General features: G+C 53.5%; 1 protein-coding gene across 1 annotated transcript in view; it reads right to left on the bottom strand.

Moving 5' to 3' along the window:
* EEFSEC (eukaryotic elongation factor, selenocysteine-tRNA specific) overlaps positions 1 to 23,827 on the bottom strand; it is a 148,929-nt gene that overhangs the window by 69,354 nt on the left and 55,748 nt on the right. The window contains exons 2-4 of the mRNA XM_082847800.1: positions 17,129 to 17,336; positions 9,321 to 9,417; positions 7,093 to 7,257 (exon numbers count right to left, since the gene is read on the bottom strand). Of these exons, the coding sequence (XP_082703926.1) occupies positions 7,093 to 7,257; positions 9,321 to 9,417; positions 17,129 to 17,336 (470 nt within the window). The remainder of the gene's footprint in view (positions 1 to 7,092; positions 7,258 to 9,320; positions 9,418 to 17,128; positions 17,337 to 23,827) is intronic.

Below are 23,827 nucleotides of genomic sequence, written 5' to 3'. Positions count from 1 at the left end.
ACCTGGCCCAAACCCACTGCCTCACCAGCCTTGCTCAGGCCACCTCCTAAACAGCCGTAAGCCCCACTGCACTGCCGCCAGCTTGATCCACGTCCCCTCCATCTGCCTGGACTACACGACGGCCTCCTAATGGTCCCCAGAAAGGCCCTCTGGCCCCCTTGCATCCATTCTCCACACGGTCGGCCTCTCTAGCACACCAGGAAGCGCATATGCACACACACAGCCACGCTCCCTTCTCCACCCTTCGAAACCACCTGCGTGTCTCCGTGGCTGCTGGATGGAGACCTCTGGACCCTAGGGCTCCGCTGCCGCCTCTAGCCCCACAGCCCCTCTTCCTCGCTGCCTGTTCTCAGAGCACCAGCCACAGCGACCTTCTCTCAGGCCGTCAGGTCACTAGGCTGCCTCCCCGCCACCGCTGCACGGTGCCCGCTGCCAGAGCACCCCTCCACGCCCAGCCCCACTCCTCTCCTTCACACCAGGGACCTGCCACCTGCTCTCAGAGGACGCTGCCCTGTCGCGGAGAGGCCCTGCCTCGGGCTGCAATTCCACCCGAGCACGCGTGCAGGGCGAGGAAAGGTGCCTGCGGGCAGGCAGATGCAATTATCCGGCGGGACATGTCCTAATCCACACACCCCTGTGTGTGTCCTCACAAACACTGGTCACCAACAGCAAGCCAAGGACGCGGCTGGCGGTCGGACGGAAGCCAGCTCAGTCCCATAAGGCTGGCTCAGACTCTGGACTTCCCTTGCCCAGAATCATCTCATTTAAATACTTTTGAAAAGACCGAAAAAAAAAAAAGAACTTCTAGTGGCCGGCATTTATTTTTAAACAAGAACACGTTATAATAAAGCATTTTAACAAAACTTCAAACGAAAGCAGGCAAGTGCCTTTACTTTAAAAAGACGTCTCACTGCCCTTCCCCATGATTATTACAAGTTGAAGCCTGTGAATAATTAAAGCAATGTTTATGGTATTTTTATTACTGTTTTATTCTTAAAAGAAAGAATGATAAATATTCAGTTTAAGTGGTACACTTGCTCTCTGTGTACTCAGGAAACACTCAACTTTCCTTTAACGAGAAAAATAAAACCAAGAAGGTCACAGCAGCGCCCGCAAAGACGGCAGGGCAGTAGGGACCACAGCCGCTCACCACAGGCCGCAGGTGGCCCTCCTCTCCCCGCGGTGCCAGTCAGAGGGGCCGGCGGGGCTGGGACAGGTGGCCTGGCCAGCCTGGCGCTGCTTCCTTCCTGATGAATCTTCTGTAGCAGGAAATGGCTAAGGATGAAGATGGGCGAGCTACACTTCTAGACACAAAGCACTGAAGCAGAGGGGCTCAGTCTTGAGAGAAAGGTGGCTCGAGAAGCCAGCTCTGCGGCCCTGGGCACCTGACTTACAGTCATTCTCCGAAAAATAAGCCAGCGCTGGGCCTCCAGCTGGTGAGGCGCCGAGACACAAGCCTTGAAGAGGAGTGGCCGCCGCCCGCTCCACTCCTGCTTCCGGGCCCACGGGGAGCAGCTGCTACAAACACAGCCCTCTACGGTCATCAACTGCACACTCTGAATCAAAATCCTACTCAGAAACAAAATGCTTATTTGCTTATTGGCTTTTTCCTACTGTTTTGTTCACTAAATAATTTCTGGGGCCTCGTCTGGGCCAAGCTCCGGGTCGGGTGCTGAGGGCACGGAGCCGGACGGGTGCAGCCTCTGTCCTCAAGGAGATTCTGCAGTGGGTCGCATGGCAGAGACACACATGGGGGCGAGCGGCCAGCCACCCAGGGCGGGGCCGTGGGAGCTGCAAGGAGAGACCCCCTCTGGGCGGGGAGCCGGCCCGCGAAGGCCGCAGGTGAGGAACCAGGGCAAGAGGCAGAGGTCGCTGGAGGTGGGGCAGGAGGGGCTGGGCCGCGGGCTTGTTGGGGCAGGAAAGCAGCCTCCTTGCCAGTCCCAGCCTCACCTCACCCCTGTACAACAGCTCCCAAGAGCGGAGGCAAAGGGAAGAGGAACAGCGCCAAATGCTGGGTCGCATTTTCTTTCTCCTTTCTGGGGGTTTTTAGTAATGAGGTGAGGAAACCTGAATACGGACTCGATTTGGAGGGATATGCTATCAAATTCTGAACTTTCTCTAAAACTTTTATCAACTAAATAGGTATCCACACACCCCTGAGGATGCCCCCTTACTATCAAGAACCGACGTGGGTTCCACTTCAGTAACCCATTTAGCAGCCCTGCAAAGACCTGTTTCCTCACAACCGGGAAAGGACCCCACCATTTACTACTTGCGGAACCCACAACAGGAGTTCCATGTGACAGTATTACTGAACGACGAAAGTGTCCTCCCAGGTGCTGGGCACTCTACGGCCATCACCCCTAGCGGGCAGCGCCCCACACCGCCCTCTGCCAGAGGCGGGGACAGAGGGGGCTCTCGGGGTCTGAGCCGTGATGGCCAGTGAGGCGCAGGAGAGGGGAGCCTGCCTGTGGCTGGTCCTGGGTCCCTGCCTCTCCTTCTGCACCATCTGCGTCTCCGACGGTTCCTGACATTACAACCCTGATGGCCAATCACTGCCGGAAACATCACTAGCCTAGAATCCCAGCTCAGATCTTGCCGGCGGGGTCCCCCTGCTGAGGATGGAAGGAGCCAAAGAGCCTGAGGAGAAGGCTGGCGAGCCGCAGGACGCCTGCGTTTAAAGCAGTCTGGGCCTAAGTGGGCTTTGGTTTTTCTCCTTCACTCCCTGGGCCCCAACATTCCCCCCCTCAGCTAATGGGCCCCAGCTGGACGGACGTGGCAGCGGAGACAGGGCCAGGGTCTGACAGGCTCCGGCGGGCAGCCTGGCCGGGAGGGGACACAACTATTTATTTGGAGGGGCCGCACTGTGCCCCTGGGGGAGTTCAAGCGGTCAGATGTGCCCAAGTGGACTAGTGAAACCTGCCCGGGGTGTCACTGGCCTTGGGGGCGAGCTGCCCTGCGGTGCCCCAGTGTCCGACGGGCCCCGGGCACGTTACGGTGAGTGGAGAGCCCGGGGGGACTCCGTGGGGGCTCCCGGGGCGGTGGGCATGATGCCCAGAGCCGGTCTCTGGTGCCGGCCAAATGGCTTCAAATGCGGGCTCCGCTGTCTAGGTCTTCTCCCCGGTCAGATGGGGTCACGGGGAAGAAAGGAAGAGCAGAGCTGGCCGTCAGCAAGCGACGGACCCACCCGCAAAGTGCTGAAAGCCAACGTCACCCGTACGACAACCCCAGAGGGTGAGCCGGGGCTGCGATTCCTCAGAAGAAAGTCAGAGCTCAGAGGCGTTAAGGGACCTGCCCAAGATTCCAGGGGACTGGGAGCTCTTCCTGACTTCAGTCCTTTCTTCCAAAATCTCTATTCGCTTCCTGGGGCCACCACAACACGTCACCACAAACTTGACAGCTTCAAACAACAGAAGTGTAACCTCTAGCAGTTCTGGAGGCCACAAGTCCAAAGCCGATGTGTCAGCTGGGTTGACCCCCTCTAGAGTCTCTAAAAGAACCCCTTCCATCCCCTCTCCTAGCTTCAGGCCATGCGGGCAACCATGGACATTCCTTAGCTCCAGGCTGCAGAACCCCAGTCCCAGCCTCTAGCTTCATATGCCCTCCTCCCCAAGAGCCTCTGTGTCACAGGACTTGTCATTGGATAGAGAGCCCACCCTGCTCAGGATGGTCTCATCTAGAGATCCTTATCTTAATTACATCTGCAAAGACTCTCATTCCAAATAAGGTCATATTCTGAGGTTCTGGGTGGACACATCTTCTGTGGGGCACAATTCAACCCACTACAGTCCACCCTCTGGTCCCCAAAACGTCACATCCATCTCACGTGCAAAATACTTTCACCCCATCCCAACATCCCAGATTCTCACCCCATTACAGCATTAACTCTAATCAGGTCCAAAATCTCATCTAAATATCATCAGCTCAAAAGCATCATCAGCTAAGTCACCTAACTAGGCATGAGTGATCTGGAATGATCCATTCTGGGGCAAGACGCCTCTCTATCTGTGGACCTGTAATACTGGAAAACAAGTTATCTGTCTTTAAAATACAGGGATAGGGAGAAAATGGAAGGAACTCAGAGGTCACTGGTCCCAAGCAAGTTTGAAACCCAGCAAAACAAATTCCACTGGGTGTCCAGGCCTGCGAATGACCCTCTGTGGCTTGAGCCTTTGCCCTCTGGGCCCATGGAAGCTCCACTGGCCCTGGCCTCCGGGCTCGCCTCCCTAGCCTCTGCCTTTGTGTCCAGAGCTCTGCCCTTAGAGTCATGCCTCCTTTACCTTGAAGGATAACACATGTTGTGGCTGAGTCCTTCTACCTGTTACTTCCTGCATGTACAATCCCAGAAGTCCAATTGCTTTTTTTTTTTTTTTAATTTTGTCGGGTCTCTGTCCCTTTACATCCTGGTTGGCAGTGTTTTTGATGATATCAACAGCCTCAAAAACCTGTGGGTCTCTCATGTACGTGAAGGGGATCTATGCCACTCAGCCAGAGGGTTCTCCACAGATCCCTCCTGGAGAAGCCCAGCTCGTTCCTGGCTTCTGCTAGATAACTGATGGCACCCGTGAGACACACACCCAAGCTCTTCAGCAAAGGCTGTCCAGCCTCACCCGCGGCCTTGCTCCAGGGCACGCACTCTCAAAAGTGAGTCTCCTGCTTTCAGCGTCCTTCGGGGTCTGCACGAGCCAAGAATTTCCCACGCCATCAGGAGCTGGTTCCCCTTGCGAGTCACAGCTCCTTCCTCAATTCACTCCTCTCCTCTCACATTTTATCATAAGCAGCAAAGGAGAAACCAGGCTGCACCTTCCACACTTTGCCTAGAGAACCCCTCGGCCAAATCCAAGTTCATTGCTACAAGTTCTGCTTCTCCCGACTCGTAAATTAGAGGCTTGCACAGCAATAGATACCAAGAGGGTTGGAAAGTAGGCTGGGGGAGAACAGGCGCCCCAAAGCAAGAGGACAATGCACTTTATATTTGCCGAGCAACCTCCGTGTGCCCCAGCACCACAGTCAGCACCTGGGACTCCGAGAGACAAGTTCATCTTTATAAGTACGAAAACAGTAGCCAAAGCTCTCAGAAGCCCCCACGCGCACCCCTGAGAGCTTAAGGTGGCCACTGGCCCTGCCTCCGCCTCCTCCAGGCCCTGGGCCCCAGCGCCGCGGCCACTGACTGACCCGGTCATCAGACGCCTCTCCCTCCCTCCAGAGCCTCCAGCACCCAAGTCTGCCCTCTTCTGCTCCTCACCCCCTCCCAGCTGCTCGCCCAGGGCAGAGGGGGACCGGGGCCAGGGGGCCCCGAGGGGTCTGCCCCAGCTGGGAATTAAAACACAGCCACCAGTGTAAGCTTAGTTGTGTTAGATGTAAGTCGAGTTTGTTTTCATAATTCTGTGCTTTGTTTTTTAAGATTTGCGCTTTTAGTGCTTTTGGTGCAACATGGATTTGAGCTGACTAGTCTTTCTATCCAGGACTGACGGTCTTCACGCGAGGCTCCACGGCAGCCAGTGGAGGAGGGGATCACGCCTCACAGTGTCAGGGGACCCTCGCCCTCCAACTCCTGCTGCCGCCCCAGGCAGCCCTCAGGTTGGCCCACCCTGGTCACGAGACTCTTCCCTACGACCCCCGGCTCTGCAGGAGGAATGGGTAGAGGGGAGAGACCTCAAGCTGATGTTTCCGTCACCTGCGGAGGCACTGGTCACTCCTCTCACTCCTGAGATGCCCCTCTCCTGCCTCAGGCTGCCCCGCCCGGGAACGGCCAGGGCCAGGCACAGGGTCAGCAGTGCTCCGGCCTTCCCCTCACTCAGGGCAGGCCCTGCAGGCACGGACCTCCCCCCAGGGTGACGGTGAGTTTCACGTGCCCACTTGGCTGGGCCACGCGGCCCAGATATTTGCCGAAAGCACTATTCTGCTTTCTGTGAAGGTGTTTTCTGGATGAGACTAACATTTAGATGAGCAGACCTGGAGTACAGCAGATGACACTCCATAAAGATGGTGGACGAGGCCTGAACAGGAAAAGACTGTCCTCCCGGGAAGAAGAGGAAATTCTGCAGCCAACAGCCTTCGGATTTGAATTGCGACTCTGCCCTGGGTCTCCAGGCCCCTGGCCTCACAATCATACCAGTCAGTTCCTTAAGATCACTCTCTTTGTACACACACACACGCACACCCTGTCAGTTCTGTTTCTCTGGAGGTCGGTGACTAATACACCCAGTGAGCCAGACAACCACACAGCCCGTCTCCTCACAGGCGCCCGGACTCCACGCACCTGGGCTGTGAGCACCTCCAGTGGCCGGCACCGTCCCTGGCCTCGGACACAGGCCCAGAGCAAGCCTCCACTCCCCTGCACTGTAGCCTCCTCTGAGGACCAGAGACCTTCCCTGGACGCCAGAATTCCCGGGAGCTTTCCGAGTTCTAGCCAGCCCTTGTTCCCCACCCTGGATTCCCCTTGAAGGAGAAGGGCGGTTGGGGAGCTGTAAGTTTTTCTTTTCCAGTAAACAGAAACCTTAAGCCGAGCCCACTGAAGGGAAGTATCCAGGCCACTGGACACCTTTTACATCAGAGCCAGGCCAGAAGTTACCAGGAGTCGGGGGTGACGGGGAGACCCCAGCTGCCACCCTTCTCACAGGTCTTCCACAGATGACGTGGCAGCTGCCAGTGTCACTAGGAATGTGACACTCATCTGGGTGGTGTCCAGACTGTACGGCTCTGAGCAACACAAGGTTCTAATTGTGTTTAATTTGAAATCCTTGTGGTTAAGCAAAAGGGACCCAGAAATGAGTCCACACGTACTTGCCACCCTGACCTGGGGGGTTTGTAGGAAGGGGGAGGGGTTCCACCCCGCGCCCTCACTCCTGGGCCGCATGCGCCTGAGCCCACACGCCCTCTGGGGGCTCCATTTCTTCATAAAGAATGCCTGCTTGAGAGTCTCCCGACGACCTGCTGCTGCTCCGGGAATCGGGGCGAGCAGTAGTTCCAGCGCGGGGGCAGGGCAGGAGAGGAGGAGGAGCAGGCCCCGCAGCTGGAGAGGCACAGGGACTGTCCCCCTCCCTTCCCGCTAGAGGGAGGGGCCCAGAGGAAGGGCAAGGCAGGACTGACCTTGAGGGTGGGGATCTCCACACTGTCCCCGAGGCTGACGGAGCCTGAGAGGATGGTGCCTGTCATCACAGTGCCTTGGCCTTTGATGGAGAAGCAGTGGTCCACAGACATGAGGAACGGTCCCGAGGGGTCTCTCCTTGGGATGGAAATCTGGGACGTCAGGAGCTAGAAAAGAGATGCTGGTGCCACACCCTGTCGGGAGAGGAGCTGGATGGGGCAGCGCAGAGAAGAGCAGGGGGTGTGACCAGGGCTCGGGCAAGCTGGCCCAGGAGCTCCGAGCGGACCGCCTCCGACTGCACCCCGAGCCTCCGCCAAGGCCCCACTCCCGCTCTCAGCGCAGAGGGAAGGGGCCCGTGGAGGACGCTCCTTTACCCTCTCCCCCTGGGATGCCCACAGCGGCGTCCCCACGGGCGGGGCTCCAGGCCCGCACACAGCCGCGGAGGCAGCCCACCGAGGGCACCCGTGGGCACATCGCTCCCCAGCCTCACGTGCCCGCTCACACTGGGCATCGGCCACCGGCCAGCCCCGGCAGCTCGCCAGCCAGTGCGGCCTCCCCCTCCCCCCGGTGATGCTGCCTCTAGAAAGGCTCTTGCGCTGGCTGTGTCGCCAGGTAACATGCAGCTGGGATCGTCTGTTTGTCCACGCCCCCACCAGGCCGTGAGCACCCCAAGCAGCCCCGGCAGCTGCATCGGGGTGCCTGAAGGGAACCTGAAGGACATCCCCAGGGCAGCAGCCTCTGTCTGGCAGGGCAGCGGTGAAGGCCCCTTCCCCAAGCCCCGGCGGGGACAGAGGGACTGGCCCTCCGCGGTGGGTCTGCTTTTCCTGTTCTGCACGCTCTCCCGCGTGCTTCCGCCTCAGCCAGCCCACTGCCCTTGTGCTCCACAGTGCTGTCGGAGCTGATTACCAAGAAACAAATGGAAATCAAGACCACGTCAGTCCTCTTGCTTCTTTCTGATTTCGTTAGGGAAGAGACTGTCAGAAAAGTATTTGGTAGTGAATGTCCCACACTCTTAGCCTCATGATAACTCCTCTTGTGGAAAAAGGCTGGAGTCGCAAGGCAGGCCTGGCCTGAGGTGTGCGCAGAGGCTGCTCAAAGGGACATACGAACGACTTCAACAGCCGGCATTTCTGTGGATTTTGCTTTAACAGAAACAACTGTCCCAGGCTCCTAGACCAGTGCTGTCTGGAGCTGATGAAAAAGTAACAAAAGCTTCACCCAGAAAATGTCTGTTTTGCTAAGTTAGCAAGGTCAGCACCGTGTAATCACAGAAACAGCAGCTGTGCACGTGGTCACACCTGACCCTGGCTCTGCGGACCCAGGGCAGGTGGACCCCAACACAATCAACCTGGATCTGAATGCCAGCTCCACCTCATGCTTACTGTGAGACACCGGGCAAGTCACTTAACATCTCTGAGTCTCAGGCTCTTTCTTAGCAAAATGCGGATAAATACCTTAAACCTCTCAAGTCTTGTTGACAATCATGTAATCGTGGACGTTAATAATCACGTACGAAAAGAACTCAGGGTGGTGCCTGGTACGTGATAACCAACCTCACCGTCAGAGTAAGCTCTGACACGGCACCATCCCAGCATGTGACACGCGTGAACACGAACTCCACACGCCAAGTGCTGGTACCATCTCCCTGACTTTACAAGTGACGGAACCGAGGCCAGAGAGAGCAGGTCTAGCGCGGAAGGTCACAGAGATGTGGTGAGGCCAGTGCTCTGATGCGCCGTCCAGGGCCAGGGTCAAAACACCTCACCCCCGCAGCCTCTGAGCTGCCCGGGGGCTCAGCAGAGGGACTCCACTCTCGCCCTGCCCGCTGGGTGCCCCGGGCCCTCCCAATGGCTGGGCTCCCCCTCTGTCCGTGATCCCCAAGCCTGGCGGAAGGGACGAGGATGGAAGCCACGCTGGACCCGCCTGGGAGGGGCCCGCTGGAGGGGCTGGCACAGCCCTAGGTGCTGGAATGGGTGACGCAGCCCCAGAGCCCCAGTCTGGCGGGAGCTGCCTCGTGGACGAGTTTGACGGGGAAAGGAAGAGGAGGCTCACGAGGACGTGGACAGCTCTGCAGGGCCGGGGCTGCCCACTGGACGCCTGCAGCTCTGCTCTGATTGAACTCCGTGAGGAAGGCGAGGGAGGTGGCACCGACGGGTCAGTGTGGAGAGTCCCCTCGCTGGGCCCCCCCGGAGTGAGCCGGAGCCCCCGATGCGGATCAAGCTGGCGGTACCTCAATGAGCTCTGGGATGCCCTGTGGAGCTTCCGTTTCGGGGGCGTCCGGTCCCCCAGGCCTGGCTGCCACGGGTATGATGGGTGCACCTCGGAACCTGGAACAGAAAGACAAGTCCCACCACGGTCACCGACGAGCATGATGGGAGGTCTCTGCTCTCACCCCGTCGAAGGCGCCGAGGGGGGCGGCGTAGCTGTGCTCCCACCTGGCAGACCAGGGCGTGGAGGCCCGAAGGGAACGCCTCGTGTTGAACAAAAGAAGTTAGAAGGGGGCTCCTAGGTGTAGCCGCTACTCCAAACCCTCCCTGAGGAGGAGCGGTGAAGCCCAGGCCCCAGGCCCCTGAATGAAGACGCCCTTGGGGAGGACCATGGGGCACAGCCCGGCCTCCTGCGGAGACTCGGGAAGCACAGGTACTGAGAAGTCCCTGCCAGAGCTGCCCGGAGGCCCCCTCCACAGCCTCCCGGCCTCCTGGAGAGCCTGCCGCTTTAAGAAAAGCCTCTTACTATGAGTATACGTTTACCTCTTCCACTGGAGAGCAAAAAAAAACAAAAAACAGAAAAGAGAAAATATACAGCCCATAATCCCATCACTGTCGTGTGCTTTCTTCCAACCTCGGGTCCTCTGTGCACTGCCAAGGAGTTATTTTTTTCATATTTTGGTTACAATATTCATACAATTTCATATCCTTCTAGTTTATTTACCATTATATCGGAAAGAATTTTCTACTGAAAAATAACAACAGCGGTGATAGTAAGAAGACTCACTTGACCAAGCCAAGAATACGACCTGGACGCTTCCATTGAAACCCCACAGAGCCACCATGGAACTGGCACCATTTTACAGATGAGAAAGTGAGGCTTAGAGAGGTGCGCCAACCTCCACCCCGTCCGACTCCAGAACCAGGGCTCACAACCACCACGTTACACTCCTGCCTCCCCGCCCCCCGGCCACCTCCTCTTTCATTCTTAACGGCTGCGTAACAGTGCAACTCAGCATTCACAAGCTTTCCCCCCCATGTGACTCACTTAGAACATCCCAATTGTTCACTAGCGTGATAAATATGTTGGTGGATATGACGTTTTCTTTTTTTTCTTTTCTGGGCCTTGATTTGGGATAAATTCATGAGGTACAGGTCAAAGACCCAGCAAACTGAAAAATCAGCAAAATGTGGAGTGAGGACATTCGAAAAGGCTCTTCTCCATAAGGCACTAAGAACACTGGGAAAAATGATCAGAAACAACCTTTTCAGAACTCTGCAAATTAACCAAAGCCTTGCAGCAATCTATGGAATGTTTAGTCAAGGAAAACAGCTGAATCTCAGTAAGAATAAGGGAACTTGGTGGCATTTTTACTTGCTTTATTCCTATCCACCCCTCCCCAGCTCCGCAGTAGTCTTAATAACTGGAGTCTGTATTCAGAGTGGAAACAGCGGCTTGACAGCCACTGAAAGCGGCAGAATGTGTCTGAGCTCCATCAAAGCCCCTTTCCCAGAGAAATGTCATTATTTTTCCTCTCTGGCATTTCCCTGGAAGAGCCCACCCTTAGACTGAAGCGGGGGCTCAGGCCTCGGAGTCAGTGAGCCAGGACCCGCCCTGAGCCAAGGCCCGTCCCACGCGCACGTCTCTGCCTGCCCTCCGAGCCCCAGGCCCAGGGCCGCAGAAGGGGAAAAGCGTGCGCTGAGAATTCCAGCGATTAACCATAAAGCTTTCGGAAATTCAATTATTGTTTATCCAAACCCTTTTGGGCAACGTATTGTAACAAGACATAAATGCGTTTCGGGCTGGGTGTCTGGCCCTTTCCCAGGCTCCAGAGAAGCTGGCCTTGTTGGTTTCCTGAGCACGCCACACAATGGGGCATCCTGGCTGCTGGCAGCCCCCGGGGGACAAGAGGCCCCTCCTGCCTGGGTTCCAGACCTAGGCTGCTGTCTGGGCTCTAGGAACACAAGGTGCTCCAGCCAGAGATGTCAGGAAGAGCGCTGAGCACAGCCCCACAGCCCAGGTGGGGGCTGACCCAGAGCACAGCCGAGGGCGCCTCCTGTTCCCAGCGCCCCTCCCCGCCCAACCCACCCCACTCCCTGCGCAGCTGTGGTACCTCATGGCGCGAGCCGGGCCCAGACCTGCTGACTGTGCATGCAGGCTGACCTTCATCAACATACAAAAACAACTCACATCAGTAAAAAAAAAAAAAAAAAAAAAAAAAAAAAAGTGCACATGAATCTGTGTGTGTGTGTGTGTAACTCGTGTAAAAGATGTAAACAAAGAGAGTCTATGTTTTAGGTTTGGAAGAGAATTCAAAATAGTGATACTAAAAAAAACCAGCGATACTTATTATGCCTTATTTTTCTCACCAGTCAAGCCAGATACAAAAGCCTGGGGTAACTGTGAGCATCTGACTGATTGCACTCAGGAAAGCCCTAGTACAGGGCCACGCACACAGTAGGTGTGCCACACGTTACAGCTGTTGTTACTAAGCCCCTACAATGTGCCAGGCCCCAATATCAAATGCTCCCTCATAATAAACACCGTGAGGCTGGACTTCCCAGCTCCCACTTTACAGAGGAAGAAATACCAACGCTGAGAGAGAAAGTGAGTCAGCCGTAGAGCAGGTACGGAATGCACACCTTGTAGGAGCCCGCTGGTAGGAGCCAGGTCACGTGGATTTGGCATCCCACCCAGTCCCGGGGAGAAGGTGGGCACTAAGCAGACGGCCGTGGCTAAAACGTAAACAAGGGAAAAGAAAGGGTTTAAAGGCAGGAGGAGACACAGAGGGAGTCTGGGAGAATGATGCACCCAGGATGCTGTCAGACAATAACGTTTAGTGGAAAGATAAACAAAAAAGCCTAGACCACAGAACAATGTCAAGGCTGTAATAACAACTACCTCAAGCTACATACAGGTGGGAAAGACTGACAGGGCTCCGAGGGAAAGCACACTTTGATTCGCCACATTGGGAAGACTGTGGGTACCTTTTTACCTTCTCTTTTTATTTCTGTTAACATGGATAAATGCTTATGCAAGAGTAATTTTAAATGCTTTCAGAGATAAAGAAATCACAAAGAAAACCAAAGAACTTGACTACATAAAAATTGGAAACTTCTGCATGTTAAAAAAAAAAAACTAAAACAGAAAGACAAACAACAAATGCAAATGACTTATTTGTAGGAAATATGATAGACAAAGGGTTAATTAATAACAACATCCTTATTAATATTAAACACTCCTGAATACCAAAAAGAAAAGCATTAAAAATCACGAGGCAAATAGACAAAACACATGGGCGCAAATTAAACACACAAAAACACAACTACTTAATACACTTAAGGAAAAATGTTCAGTCTTACCAGTAATTAAAGAATCACATATTATAACAAGAGTAAAACAACATTCTATCCTAAATGTTTCAAATATGTGTTTTTTAAAATATTTTTTTAAAGTCTTCATTGAATTTGTTACAATACTGCTTCTGTTCTATCTTTTGGTTTTTTGGCCGTGAGGCATGTGGGATCTTAGCTCCCCAACCAGGGGTTGAACCCGCACCCCCTGCGATTGGAAGGCAAAGTCCTAATCACTGGACCGCGAGGGAAGTCCCCTTTTATATTTTTAAATTAGATACGAGAGCTCACCGCTGGCACCTGTGTAAAATGGAAAAGAACACAGAGATGCACAAAAGGTTCTGAAGGGCTCCTCCCCTTTGACCTAGTGACCCCATACCTGGGGCTCTCTCAAGAGGAAAAACCGAAAATACAAAGTTTAATGATGGTCAAAGATGTTCACCCAGGACTATTTATTTACAAGAAGTAAAACTTAAGCCATTTCAAAGGGTCAGGAACAGGGTGATGGTTACATGAAGAACTGCTCTATACAATGTTAAGTAATAAAAGCAGAAATCAAAAATGTAAATACTTCATGATTACAATTATACGTTTAAAGAGGGGGAATTGAATTCAGCAAAGTTGACCTTATAATAGCATCTAAAAGAATTATACACTTAGGAATAAATTTAACCAAGGACATGTAAGGCTTGTACACCAAAAACTACAAAACCTGTATAAAAGAAATTTTAAAAAATCTAAATAAATAGAAAGACATCTGTGTCAATGAATCGGAAGACTCACTCCTGTTACGATGTCCATTCTACCTAAAACCATCTACAGATTCAATGCAGTCCCTATTAAAATTCCAACCGTCACTTTCTAAGCTGGAATGGAAAAGCAGATCCTCACATTCCAATGGGAGGGAACTGCAAGGAGCCCAAATGGCCAAAATAATCTTGAAAAAGAAGCAGAAAGTTGGAGGACTCAGCTTCCCAATGGAAACTTTCCTCAAAGGGACAGTAAGCGAAACAGCGCAGTACTGGCATAAGGACAGACAGAGACCAGTGGAACCCACGTATATTTGGTCAATTGATTTTTGACAAGGACAAAAGGGAAAAGGACAGTCTTCCACAAATGGTGCTAGGAAAACTGGATATCCTCAAATGAATGGAGGTGGGCCTTTAACATATACCATACATAAAAAATAACTAAAAATGGATCAAAGACCTAAACTTAAGAGCTAACACAGTAAAATTCTCAGGAAAAAAATTGGGGAAAATCTTCATGACGTTGAATTTGGCAATAATTTCAGGACTATGACACCAAAAGCACAGGCAAAAAAAAAAGAAAAGAAAAGAAAAGAAAGAAACAAAAGAAAAAAGATTGGATTTTATCAAAATTTAAAACTTTTGTGCATCAAGGAATACTGTCAAGAAAGTGAAAAGACAACGTACAGAATGGAAGAAAACATTTGCAAATCTGACAAGGGATTAATGTCCAGAATAGACAAAGAACTCCTTCAGCTCAAGAACAAAAACAACGTGACTAAAAAATGGGCAAAGGACTTGATAGCCGTTTCTCCAAAGAAGACATGTGGTAGCCAATAAGCACATGAAGAGATGCTCAACATCAGTCACTAGGGAAACGCAGCCAGACCACAGTGAGGTACCACCTCATACCTACTAGGATGGCGATGAGAAAAAAGGAAAACAGCAAGTGCTGGCGAGGACGTAGAGAAATCGGAGCCCTGAGGCACTGCTGACGGGGACATAAAACGGTGCGGCCACCGTGGAAAACAGTACGGAGGCTCCTCCAAAGTTAAAGGTAGAGTCACCATGTGATCCAGGAATCCCACTCCTAGGCACACACCCAAAGGAACTGGAGCAGGGGCTGGAATAGACATTTGTACACCAATGTTCATAGAAGCATCACTCACAACAGCCAAAAGAAAACAACCCAAGTGTCCATCAAGAGACGAATGGATCAGCAAAATACGGCCTACACACACAATAGAATACTATCTGGCTATAAAAAGGAGTGAGATTCTGACACACGCTACAACACGGATGCATTACGCTAAGTGAAACAAACCAGACACAGAAGGCCAAATATTGCATGATTCCATTTATATGAGGTCCCCAGAACAGTCAAATTCACAGAGACAGAAAGCAGAACAGAGGTCACCTGGGGGAGGGGGAGGGGAGGAGGAGTGACTGGTCAGTGGGGACAGAGTTTATGTTGGGGATCATGAAAAAGGATTAGGTTACAGACAGTGGAGATGGGTACACAGCTTTGTGAAGGTATTTAATGCCACTTAATTGTAACTTTACAGATGGATAAAATAATAAACATTATGTTATGTATATTTTACTACGATTTTTTCAATGTGGAAGAAAGGGTGGGGGTGATACTATGCACGGTGAAAAGACAGGAATGGAGTAAACCAAAAGGTCAGCAGCTGCTCTTCTGAGAAACCTTTGGGTGGTCTCCACTTTCTTTTAACTCCTTTTCTCTATTTTCCAAAGGTTCTTTCGATGACTCTTTGGATAGGAAAAAAAAAAAGTTTTGTTTTTTTAACACTTCTTAGGTTTTGATACGTACATAGCTCAGCAGTCTAAATTTCTCCTTTCTAGATAGAAAGTTTCTTCGCATTTGGACCAGCATTTACAAAGGATTTACCTAACAAGGGACCATAAGAAAAGGAAATCGTCACTTTTAAAATGATTTAAAGAAGTTCTCGCTGCACGGAGGTAACAGCTAAGTTCTCCTAAGAGGTGACTGCCTTGGCTGGCCCGGGCCCATCGGCCCACTAAGCTTTCCTTACTGGAGCTTTTCCAGCCCGGTGCGCGCTGAATGAGGAGAGCAGAGGTGTCAAAGGCCCTTCGGTGGCCAATATCCTCTGCATGTGTGAGAAACGCTGTGATTTGACCTTCAACCAATAAATTAAAATAGGAATAGTAATTTAAACATGTAAGTGAGAATTTTCCTTAAATTTAACTAATCGAAGTAGTTGATATTAATTTACCCTTAATAGTATCCTAAGCCCTTCCCAGAAGGTCTCGTTTATAGCAAATGGCACTGACATTGTGCTGGGCTTTTATGCAGGAGTCCAAAGGACCTGGTCTCCCCTTTCTGACAAGTAAATAAAACGGCAGGGAGATCAAATAACTCACTAAAAAGAAGATATAATTTTTTATCTTCCTTTTTACAGTCTCATATCCACTTCCGCTGGGAATAACAAAGTCTGAATTCTTATGCAACACTTATCTAAATGTGTCGATTTTATCAGATTGATGAATTTTGCTAACAAAAGCAGCACTAGGAAATCTTTTATGACATATTTGGCCCATTCTCAGGGCTGAAGCTTTAATTTAACCAACTTGAGAATTCTGAGGGAGAGCTGCAGGTGTTAGATCTGAAAAAAAAATCATAAATGGGAAGGCATATCAATCTTTATGACGGGGAAACAAAACCATTTCCACTTGCGTGCCCTCCACAGGCAGGAGAAGGAGAGGTGGCCAAGGCAGGATATTGTCTCGGGCTGCGGAGCAAAGAGGAAGCAGCCCTGTCGCCCAGTGACTGCTATTTAGTATCGATCAAAAGGCGCTGGCCCGGGGGGAGGAGAGGAGCCGATAAAGCAAGGTTTGCCGACACCGTGTGCTCAGCAGAGTGCCTTCTCGTTTTCCTGACCACGTGGGAACAAGTCATGCCCATGGCCGCCCGAGTGCCCAGGTGGCTTTCTGCCCCGCGGTCCCCACACCCCTCCCCCACGCCCTGCCCGGGAGCACCGTCACCCTCCTGCCCCCGCAGACCTGCACGGTAAGCGGCAGGAGCTCGACAGGGCTGGAGGGCCTCCTGCTCTAGACCTCCCGGGCCGCCCTGCTGTCCTCTCCCTGTCGGCTCCCTGCTGCCCCCTGGACTCCCCCCACCCCCCTGCCCCTACTTCCCACAAGATGAAATCATAACCCCTTGGCATGAAATACTACAGGCCATGTGATCTCGCCTTCCTCTGTGTCCTCTCCATCCGTCCATCCACCGGTCCATCCATCTGTCCGACTTTATAAGCCTCTGGGACAGATATCCACTCATCACCCAAACGCACCTCTCCCTTTCGATAACCGAGGTGCAGCTAAGTGGGTGGTAAGCAGGCAGGACTGAGTCCTAACCGACAGGATGCGGAGGGGTGCGGGGGGCGTGGGGCTGACACCTGGACCTGTCTGGGCGGTGCCCGGCTCTGACTGCTCCCGCAGGATACACCCCACGGCGGCGAGCCGGCAAGACACCGGCAGCCTGGGATTCCGAACGCGGTGCGGAGCTGGACCGCCCTTCCTATGACCCACTTGTGGCTTCGTCGTGCTCCTGGCTCTTCTGGCCTCTTGCAACAGCACTGCAGCCTCCACCCGGGATGCGAGCAAGCGCCCGGCGGGACCCTGCCTGCCCCATCCGGGTCGGCGGAAGCAGGTGCGCCCCGGCGCCCTCTCATCAGCAAACCTACTTGGTGTTCTCTAGGGTCTTCTGCATCTTCTTGGTCATCTTATCAATGGCCGCCTGTCTCTTCCCTTCGGGTAGGAGGTCTGTCTTGTTCAGCACCACGACCAGCTTCTGGCAGGCGATCTGCCCAATCACAAGGCACTCAGCCGACTGGGTCTGCATCCCCTTGGTCACGTCAATGACCAGCATCATCAGATCGATGATCTGGGCCCCTGGGAGAAGAGAGGACAAGGTTAGGGAGGAAACAGGGCAGCGGACTCTGCAGAAAGTTGCCCGATGCCCTAGGTCCAGCAAAACGAGCCAAGATAAAGTCGGGGGTGTCGGGCTGTGAACGACAACCATGACCTCCCAGCACCAGGCAGGGGAGTCTCTCGACCGTGAACGCTGGCCCCCTCCCAGTTCTGTGACCTGATGCCCCTCATCTCTACATGGGCAGCCCGGCAGGCTTGCTAGGGGCTCCAGGAGCCCGTGCGTTTAATGGGGCTGGCAGCGCGAGGACTCCCTGCGCAGAAGCTCCTTTCCTGTGCCCAGCGCCATTTTGTCAGCCCGCTAGGTGAAAACCAGGTCTCGGTGTAGTCTCACGCTGCCTCCTGCTGTGGGCGAGGAGGGCACTCACGCTGCCTCCTGCTGTGGGCGAGGAGGGCACTCACGCTGCCTCCTGCTGTGGGCGAGGAGGGCACTCACGCTGCCTCCTGCTGTGGGCGAGGAGGGCACTCACGCTGCCTCCTGCTGTGGGCGAGGAGGGCACTCACGCTGCCTCCTGCTGTGGGCGAGGAGGGCATCTCACTCTGATGTGAGTTGCTTGCTTCCTGTCTGACGCCCCCCAGCCACCTGGCCGCCCTGTTGGTCCTTGGACCCCTGCCACCCTGCAAGGCCTCTGCCCCAGCCCCTCCCCCTGCCCGGCCCGCTTGTCCAGGGGTTAACTGCCGGCCCTCTCTGAGTCCTGGCTCAAATATCTCCTCTCGGCGAGGCCCATCCGGACAGCTCGGTCACGGCTGCAGCCCGCCCGCCTCCCATGCGTTCCGAGCCTTCTTTTCCTGCCCTGTCTCCCTAGGACACTGAGCGCCCTCCACCTGCCCGTGAAACTCGCGCACCGCGCACTGTTTGCTTCTGACCTGGCCTCCCCGACTGCCCTGCAAGGGCGGGATGGAGGCCAGAGGGTTGCCATTGATACTGCCTTCCCTTCTGACGGGGCTGTTGCTCGTTGCTGCCAACTTAACGAAGCCAAGGGTAGGTGCTGAGGGTACGTGCACGGGACTGTTAATACCATGTCTCCTTCCAAGTGGATTGTTGCTCTTTGTTGCCAATTTATTTATTTATTCATCTAATCTATTTTTTCCATATTCTATTTATTTATCTGGCTGCGCCAGGTCTTTAGCTGCGGCATGCACGCGGGATCTAGTTCCCTGACCAGGGATCGAACTGGGGCCCCCTGCATCGGGAGTACGGCGTCTAAGCCGCTGGACCACAGGGGGAAGTCCCTGTTGCCAATTTACAGAAACTTTTTAAACACTGAGGAGCCAAGAGGAGGTGCTGGGGTGCTGCATGGGCACTGTTGCTACTGCTTCCCACTCCCACTGGCGTGTTGCTCTTTGTTGCCAATCTAAAGGAACTTTTTAAACATTGAGGAGCACATCCTCTGAGGGGAAGGCGCATTTTAGGCTTCTCTCCCCACTTATCTTTGGCTTTTATGACTTCTTTTTCCCATGCAGAAATGTCTGACTTTTATGTTGAAATGGTCAGTCTTTCTTTCTCTCTTGTTTCTGGGTTTGGTATCTTACCTAGGTATTTTTTTACTCTTAAGATTATATATATTTTTTCACGTGCTTTCTTCCAGTACTTTTACAGTTTTAAATGTCTATGTTTCCAACCTTAATCCATTTAGACTGTATTTTGATGCAAAGGGCAAGATGGAGATCTAACTTGAGTTTTATCTGGACAGCTACCCATCATCGTCCCTGAGTCACCGTTACGTGCTTTCCCCCGTTTACAGACCCGGACAGGGTGGGTACCCAGGACTCTGGACCACGCACCCTGCGCTCTCGGCCAGCCCCCTCCCCACTCAGCGCTGCGGGTGTTCTGTTGCAAGTCTCCGGCACGTGTTGGGTTTGGGCTTTTCTTCCTTTCGGCAGGGCTGCAGCACGTCTCTGTCTCCTGTCCTGTCCTCGGCTGCTTAGTTTTTCCTTGTGTCTGACACGCTCTCTTTGTTGCTCTCCTGTCCCTCCTCTGCCGACACTGCCCTGTTGTCCTGGGCTCTCCGGGTGGTGGTGAGGGTCTGTGCCCGGGCTCAGGGCTGTCCTGAGGACACTGGCCGTTTGCCTTTGCACCTTGTCCACTCCCCTTCCTCTTCCCGTCCTCGGGCCCTTTCCCACCTGCTCTTCGGGACGCCATAGGGTCCCCAGAGACTCAGGAATGCAGGATTCCGGCCAAGAGGCAGCTGGCAATAGAAAAAGCAGACATTTGAATTCAGACAGCTCCGCGTTCTAGCCCTGCCTTTGCTGCTCACTGTTGTGTGGCCTGGCCTCAGAGTTCTCTCTATTAGCACGGGAGGGTCTCCTCCTCGCGGGGTTGTGGTGAGGGTCAGAGCTGACGCACATCAGGCAGAAGTCACGAGTTGACCTGCTGTCAGGAGCCAGGCGGGCAGTACAAATGCCAGAGGAGGGGCAACGGGGAGCTGCGGGGCCCCGGGTGAAAGTGCTCCTCGGCCACGTCAGGTGCAGGCCGGGTGTTGCCACATCTGCCGACCTGTAAAGAATTTTTACACGACCCCTCCTGGTTGTGAGTGTGGGCAGTTCGTGCAGGCTGCGCAGCGCCCCTTCCAGGGCCCACCTGTCTGCAGCCAGCCGTGTGCAGTCCCGAGCCCGGGCTCGGCTCCCGACCCGTGTGCCGGCCACTTGGGTTAGGCAGCCACTTTGGGGTTCCCTGCCAGTGGGGCGGCACGCTGGTCCTGCTGGATGCTGGGTCAGCTCATCACCTACGGGATCCGGGGCGCCTGAAGCTTGCTCTCCTCCTGGTCCGTTTGGTGTAGCTCCTCATTCTCCCAGAGAAGAGGAAGCCAGGCTTCGCAGCTAGTGCATCGTGGCACCTGGGTGACCGGGGGAGATGTCCAGTCCTGCCCAGGTGGTCCCGCTCAGGCGGCTCCCTGCTGGTCTGGGGGAATTCAGCAGGATGCTTGTGGGGGAGCCCCCTTTGCAGGATCGCCTGCGTACTGGGGGACACAGTGCTCCAGGCCACTGGCTGGCACTTCCCAAGGTCCCTGTGGGGGCCTCCTGGGTCTGCTGGATTTGGGGGCTGGCAGTGTTTGTTCCATGTGGCGGTAACTCCTCTCCCTCCTCCGCCAGGAAGAACCATCCCAGCAGTGCACTTCCTGGAGGCCCCGGTACCCGAGGCGCTTCCCACAGCGACTCCGCCCGCGAGTCCCCACGCACAGACTGAGGAGGCCGCCGCAGTCGGGGAGTCGGTGTACTGGGAAATGGCCGTGATGATAGCAGGATATCAATTTCCACTGCGGTTTACATTGTCGATAACGGTGCATTTGCACCGCTTAGTGAATACTTAATGTCACCAGTTAAGTTTCTTTTTTTCTTTATTTTAAATTTGATATTATTTCCCCTTTTTTAGGATGCCCATAGCTTCTGATTAAAAATCAAATTTGGGTTAAATATCTGATTTGCTAAAATGTTTAAGGTTTTATATTCAGTCTCTCCAGCAGAAAACTTCTTTTCCCTGAACACATTTTCCCCCCTTTAGTCCCAGAAGGAAAGTTGCATCTCACAGATAACTTGTTAAATGCTGACCTTTCTAAGTTTTCCTTTATTTTTATTTCTGAAATGATTAAGATATATAATCTACAGAATTGGAAATTGTAATTTTTTAAAGTACTGAGAAACTCTAACCCTGTTATAATTATTCTGCAAACCTTTAAAGGATTCTGTAGTCAGTACAACTAGATGAAAAGCTCTGATAGACTGAGAAATATAGAGGGTCATTTGTGAGCTACAAGTTGTTGCCTTGTGTTTCCCACCCACTCGCTCACTCTGCCCCTCTAGTCTCAGAATGATTTCCTACCCTGGGTTCGTGGGAATCGGGAAGGACACTGTTTGATTCATTCTGGGGAAATACTAGGGATTCTGAAAAAGACAAGACGGGCCAGTTATGTCACTTCCTGTCGCCTGATCAAAGTCTGATGGAGAAACAGACTGACCGAGGGTTACTGCCAGGCGCTGGTGGTGCCTGGAGCTGACCCGGGTCTCCAGTGGGGTCAGTCGCGGGTGGTGCCTGCTGCTGACCCGGTTCCCAGTGGGTCAGTCGAGTCGCCGTGACCTCTGGACCCCTCAGAAGTCCCTGATGTCAGCTGCGCGGCAGCGGGGCTCCTGCTGCAGAGGTAGCATGTGGGCGCCGGACTGAGGCTGCAGATGAAGCCCCACGGCCCCTGAGTGTTTGGGTCCCGTCTGCATGCATCGTTCTGGGCCTGTTAGTTCAGTTTTATCTCCCATTCCCGGGATCCCAGCAGGCATCACAAGTGAGTGGGCAGATGGGGAGAGAACACAAGCCTTCCCCTCCAGCTTGCGGGCCAAGACAAGGCACTCAGGTAGTTCTATACACCAGCAGGGACCGGAATCTCAGCGTCAGGACTGGACTCTTGGTCCACCAAGTGGAGGAGGTGGGGAAGCTACAGTCTGCTCACTCGGTCCAACAGAGATCAATGACGCTGTGCCCGAGCTGTGTCTTGTGCTGGAGGCTGCGAACACAGACCGAAAACCCAGGCCTTGGTCTGTGAGCCGCAGTGTGTGTGGGGGGGGGGTCTCAGCGGAGGAGCGGGAGTCAGCGCACGGCGGGGAGGGGTGCGAGACGCCACGGGCAGCCCCGATGCTGGCGTCTGGCGGAGCGGGGTGACGACTGTGCGGGTGGAGGCTGGGCGGCGGCTGGGGCCCCGTTCGGAAGGACGGGCCATGTGGCCGACGTGAGCTTGAATGGAAGCATGAAGGACTTCGGCTGGATCTTTACGAGAACCTCCTGAGAGGCAGGGCAGGTAAAGATGGGGCTGGACGGCTGGAGCTCTCCGCCGGGGGTCTGGGGAGCTGGCGTGTCCTACTTCAGGGAGGGAGTCCGAGTTACCCGGATTCCCCACCCGTGGGCCACGCCTGTGACTCCTGCCACGCCCATGGACACTACTACTACCACTACTGAGTTAAGTGTGTTTAAATCAAGTCCTTTTTTCGAGCTCAAATGCATTTACGTTAAAAAGAACTTTACGTGACAGTAAATGCATTAAATGTGCTCTAAGTAGAAGTTAGCGGAGAAGATAAATACAACAAAGCAGAACAACGGAATGCGCTGCGGTCCGGTGCCGGCTCGAGTAGAAACCCTGGGCCCCAGGCCTGCTCTGACATTAAGGGACCAGCAAGAGCCGGTAAAGGACACACTAGCCCCAAACCGAGCCCCTCTCTTCGACCAAATGGGGCATTGGATGAGAGCTGGGAAAGGCATGACCTGTGACCCCACCAGGGAGGAGTGTTACCGGCGCCAGGCATGGCCTCACACCACCTCTCCTGGCCGCCCTGGAAGCACGGGACAGAGTACATACACCGCTCACAGCGGCCTCCTCGGAGGGGCGCACAGGAAGAGCAGAGGTGTCCACGCTTCCTCAGGGCAGAGGGGCCGAAGCGGGTCAGCCGCCACTCCTTCCCGGACGGAGGAGATGGAGGTGTACGTGTGGGCTCCAGGGCCACGGGCTCTCACGAGCCAGGGAGTCCTGCCCCTGCTTCCTTAAGCTACTGTGTCGTAGTCTATCTGGGGTAATCTTTTTAGCTGACTTTGCACAACAGTACAACTCCTGTTCAAGAGCAGCGAAAAGGAGCAGAAAATGGAATTTGAAATGTAGAAATAAAATAATTGTGGCCCATGAGCTATAATTTGATTTCATGCTTTACAGGGAAATGAAAGAAGCCTTCCTTAAAATGTACGGTTTCTGCTCTCTCCCCCATCCCCCTCCCCCCTTTAACCATTTTAGGATTTCCTCTAGCTCCGAAGAGAAAATAGGATTGTGGAAAACGTTCAGCTCTCAAGTGTCACTGCCACTCAGGGGCCAGCTCGGTTTAATGTGAACTTCCCATTCTGGGTAAGAGGAAATTCTTCAATTAATAAACCGGGTGTGCGGAGGCCAGTCTTTAAGGTTTAATCAATTTCATCTGTACTTAGGATAAAAAGACTGACTATTCTACTTTTTTTTTTTCGTTTTCCTTCTTTAAAAAAATAATAAAATGAATGTTTTATTTTAAATTCTTTGAGGCTCGTATCTCCTGTCTCAGGAAATATTGTCTATTTCATGCAGTGAGTATGAAAACTCCCCCCCCCCCCTTTTTTACCTTTGCTAAGAATCTTTTCTCAAAAATAACTAAATTATTCTCTGTCCTCATATACTATAACAGCTTGGGAGATGATACGAATTATACAGGACTTTGGCAGACACCTTGTAGGGGGGCTGGGGAGAGAGACAGATCACCAAATATGGATGCAGGAGCTCCTTCTGGACAAACACTGAGAGGAGGGTGCGGGAACGTGCGCCCGCAGCCCCTTCACCACCGGGGACGTCTGGGGCCCTGACAACCTCACCCTGGAGGCCTACCCTGTGGTCATCTGCGGGCACGAGGACCTCAGAACAGAACCAGGGTGTCTCCCCAGCCGGACCGAGTAAACATTC

Source organism: Leucopleurus acutus, assembly GCF_964270905.1.
Source record: "Leucopleurus acutus genome assembly, chromosome: 10".
Taxonomy (NCBI): domain Eukaryota; kingdom Metazoa; phylum Chordata; class Mammalia; order Artiodactyla; family Delphinidae; genus Leucopleurus; species Leucopleurus acutus.
This window is presented reverse-complemented; position numbering and strand designations above follow the sequence as displayed.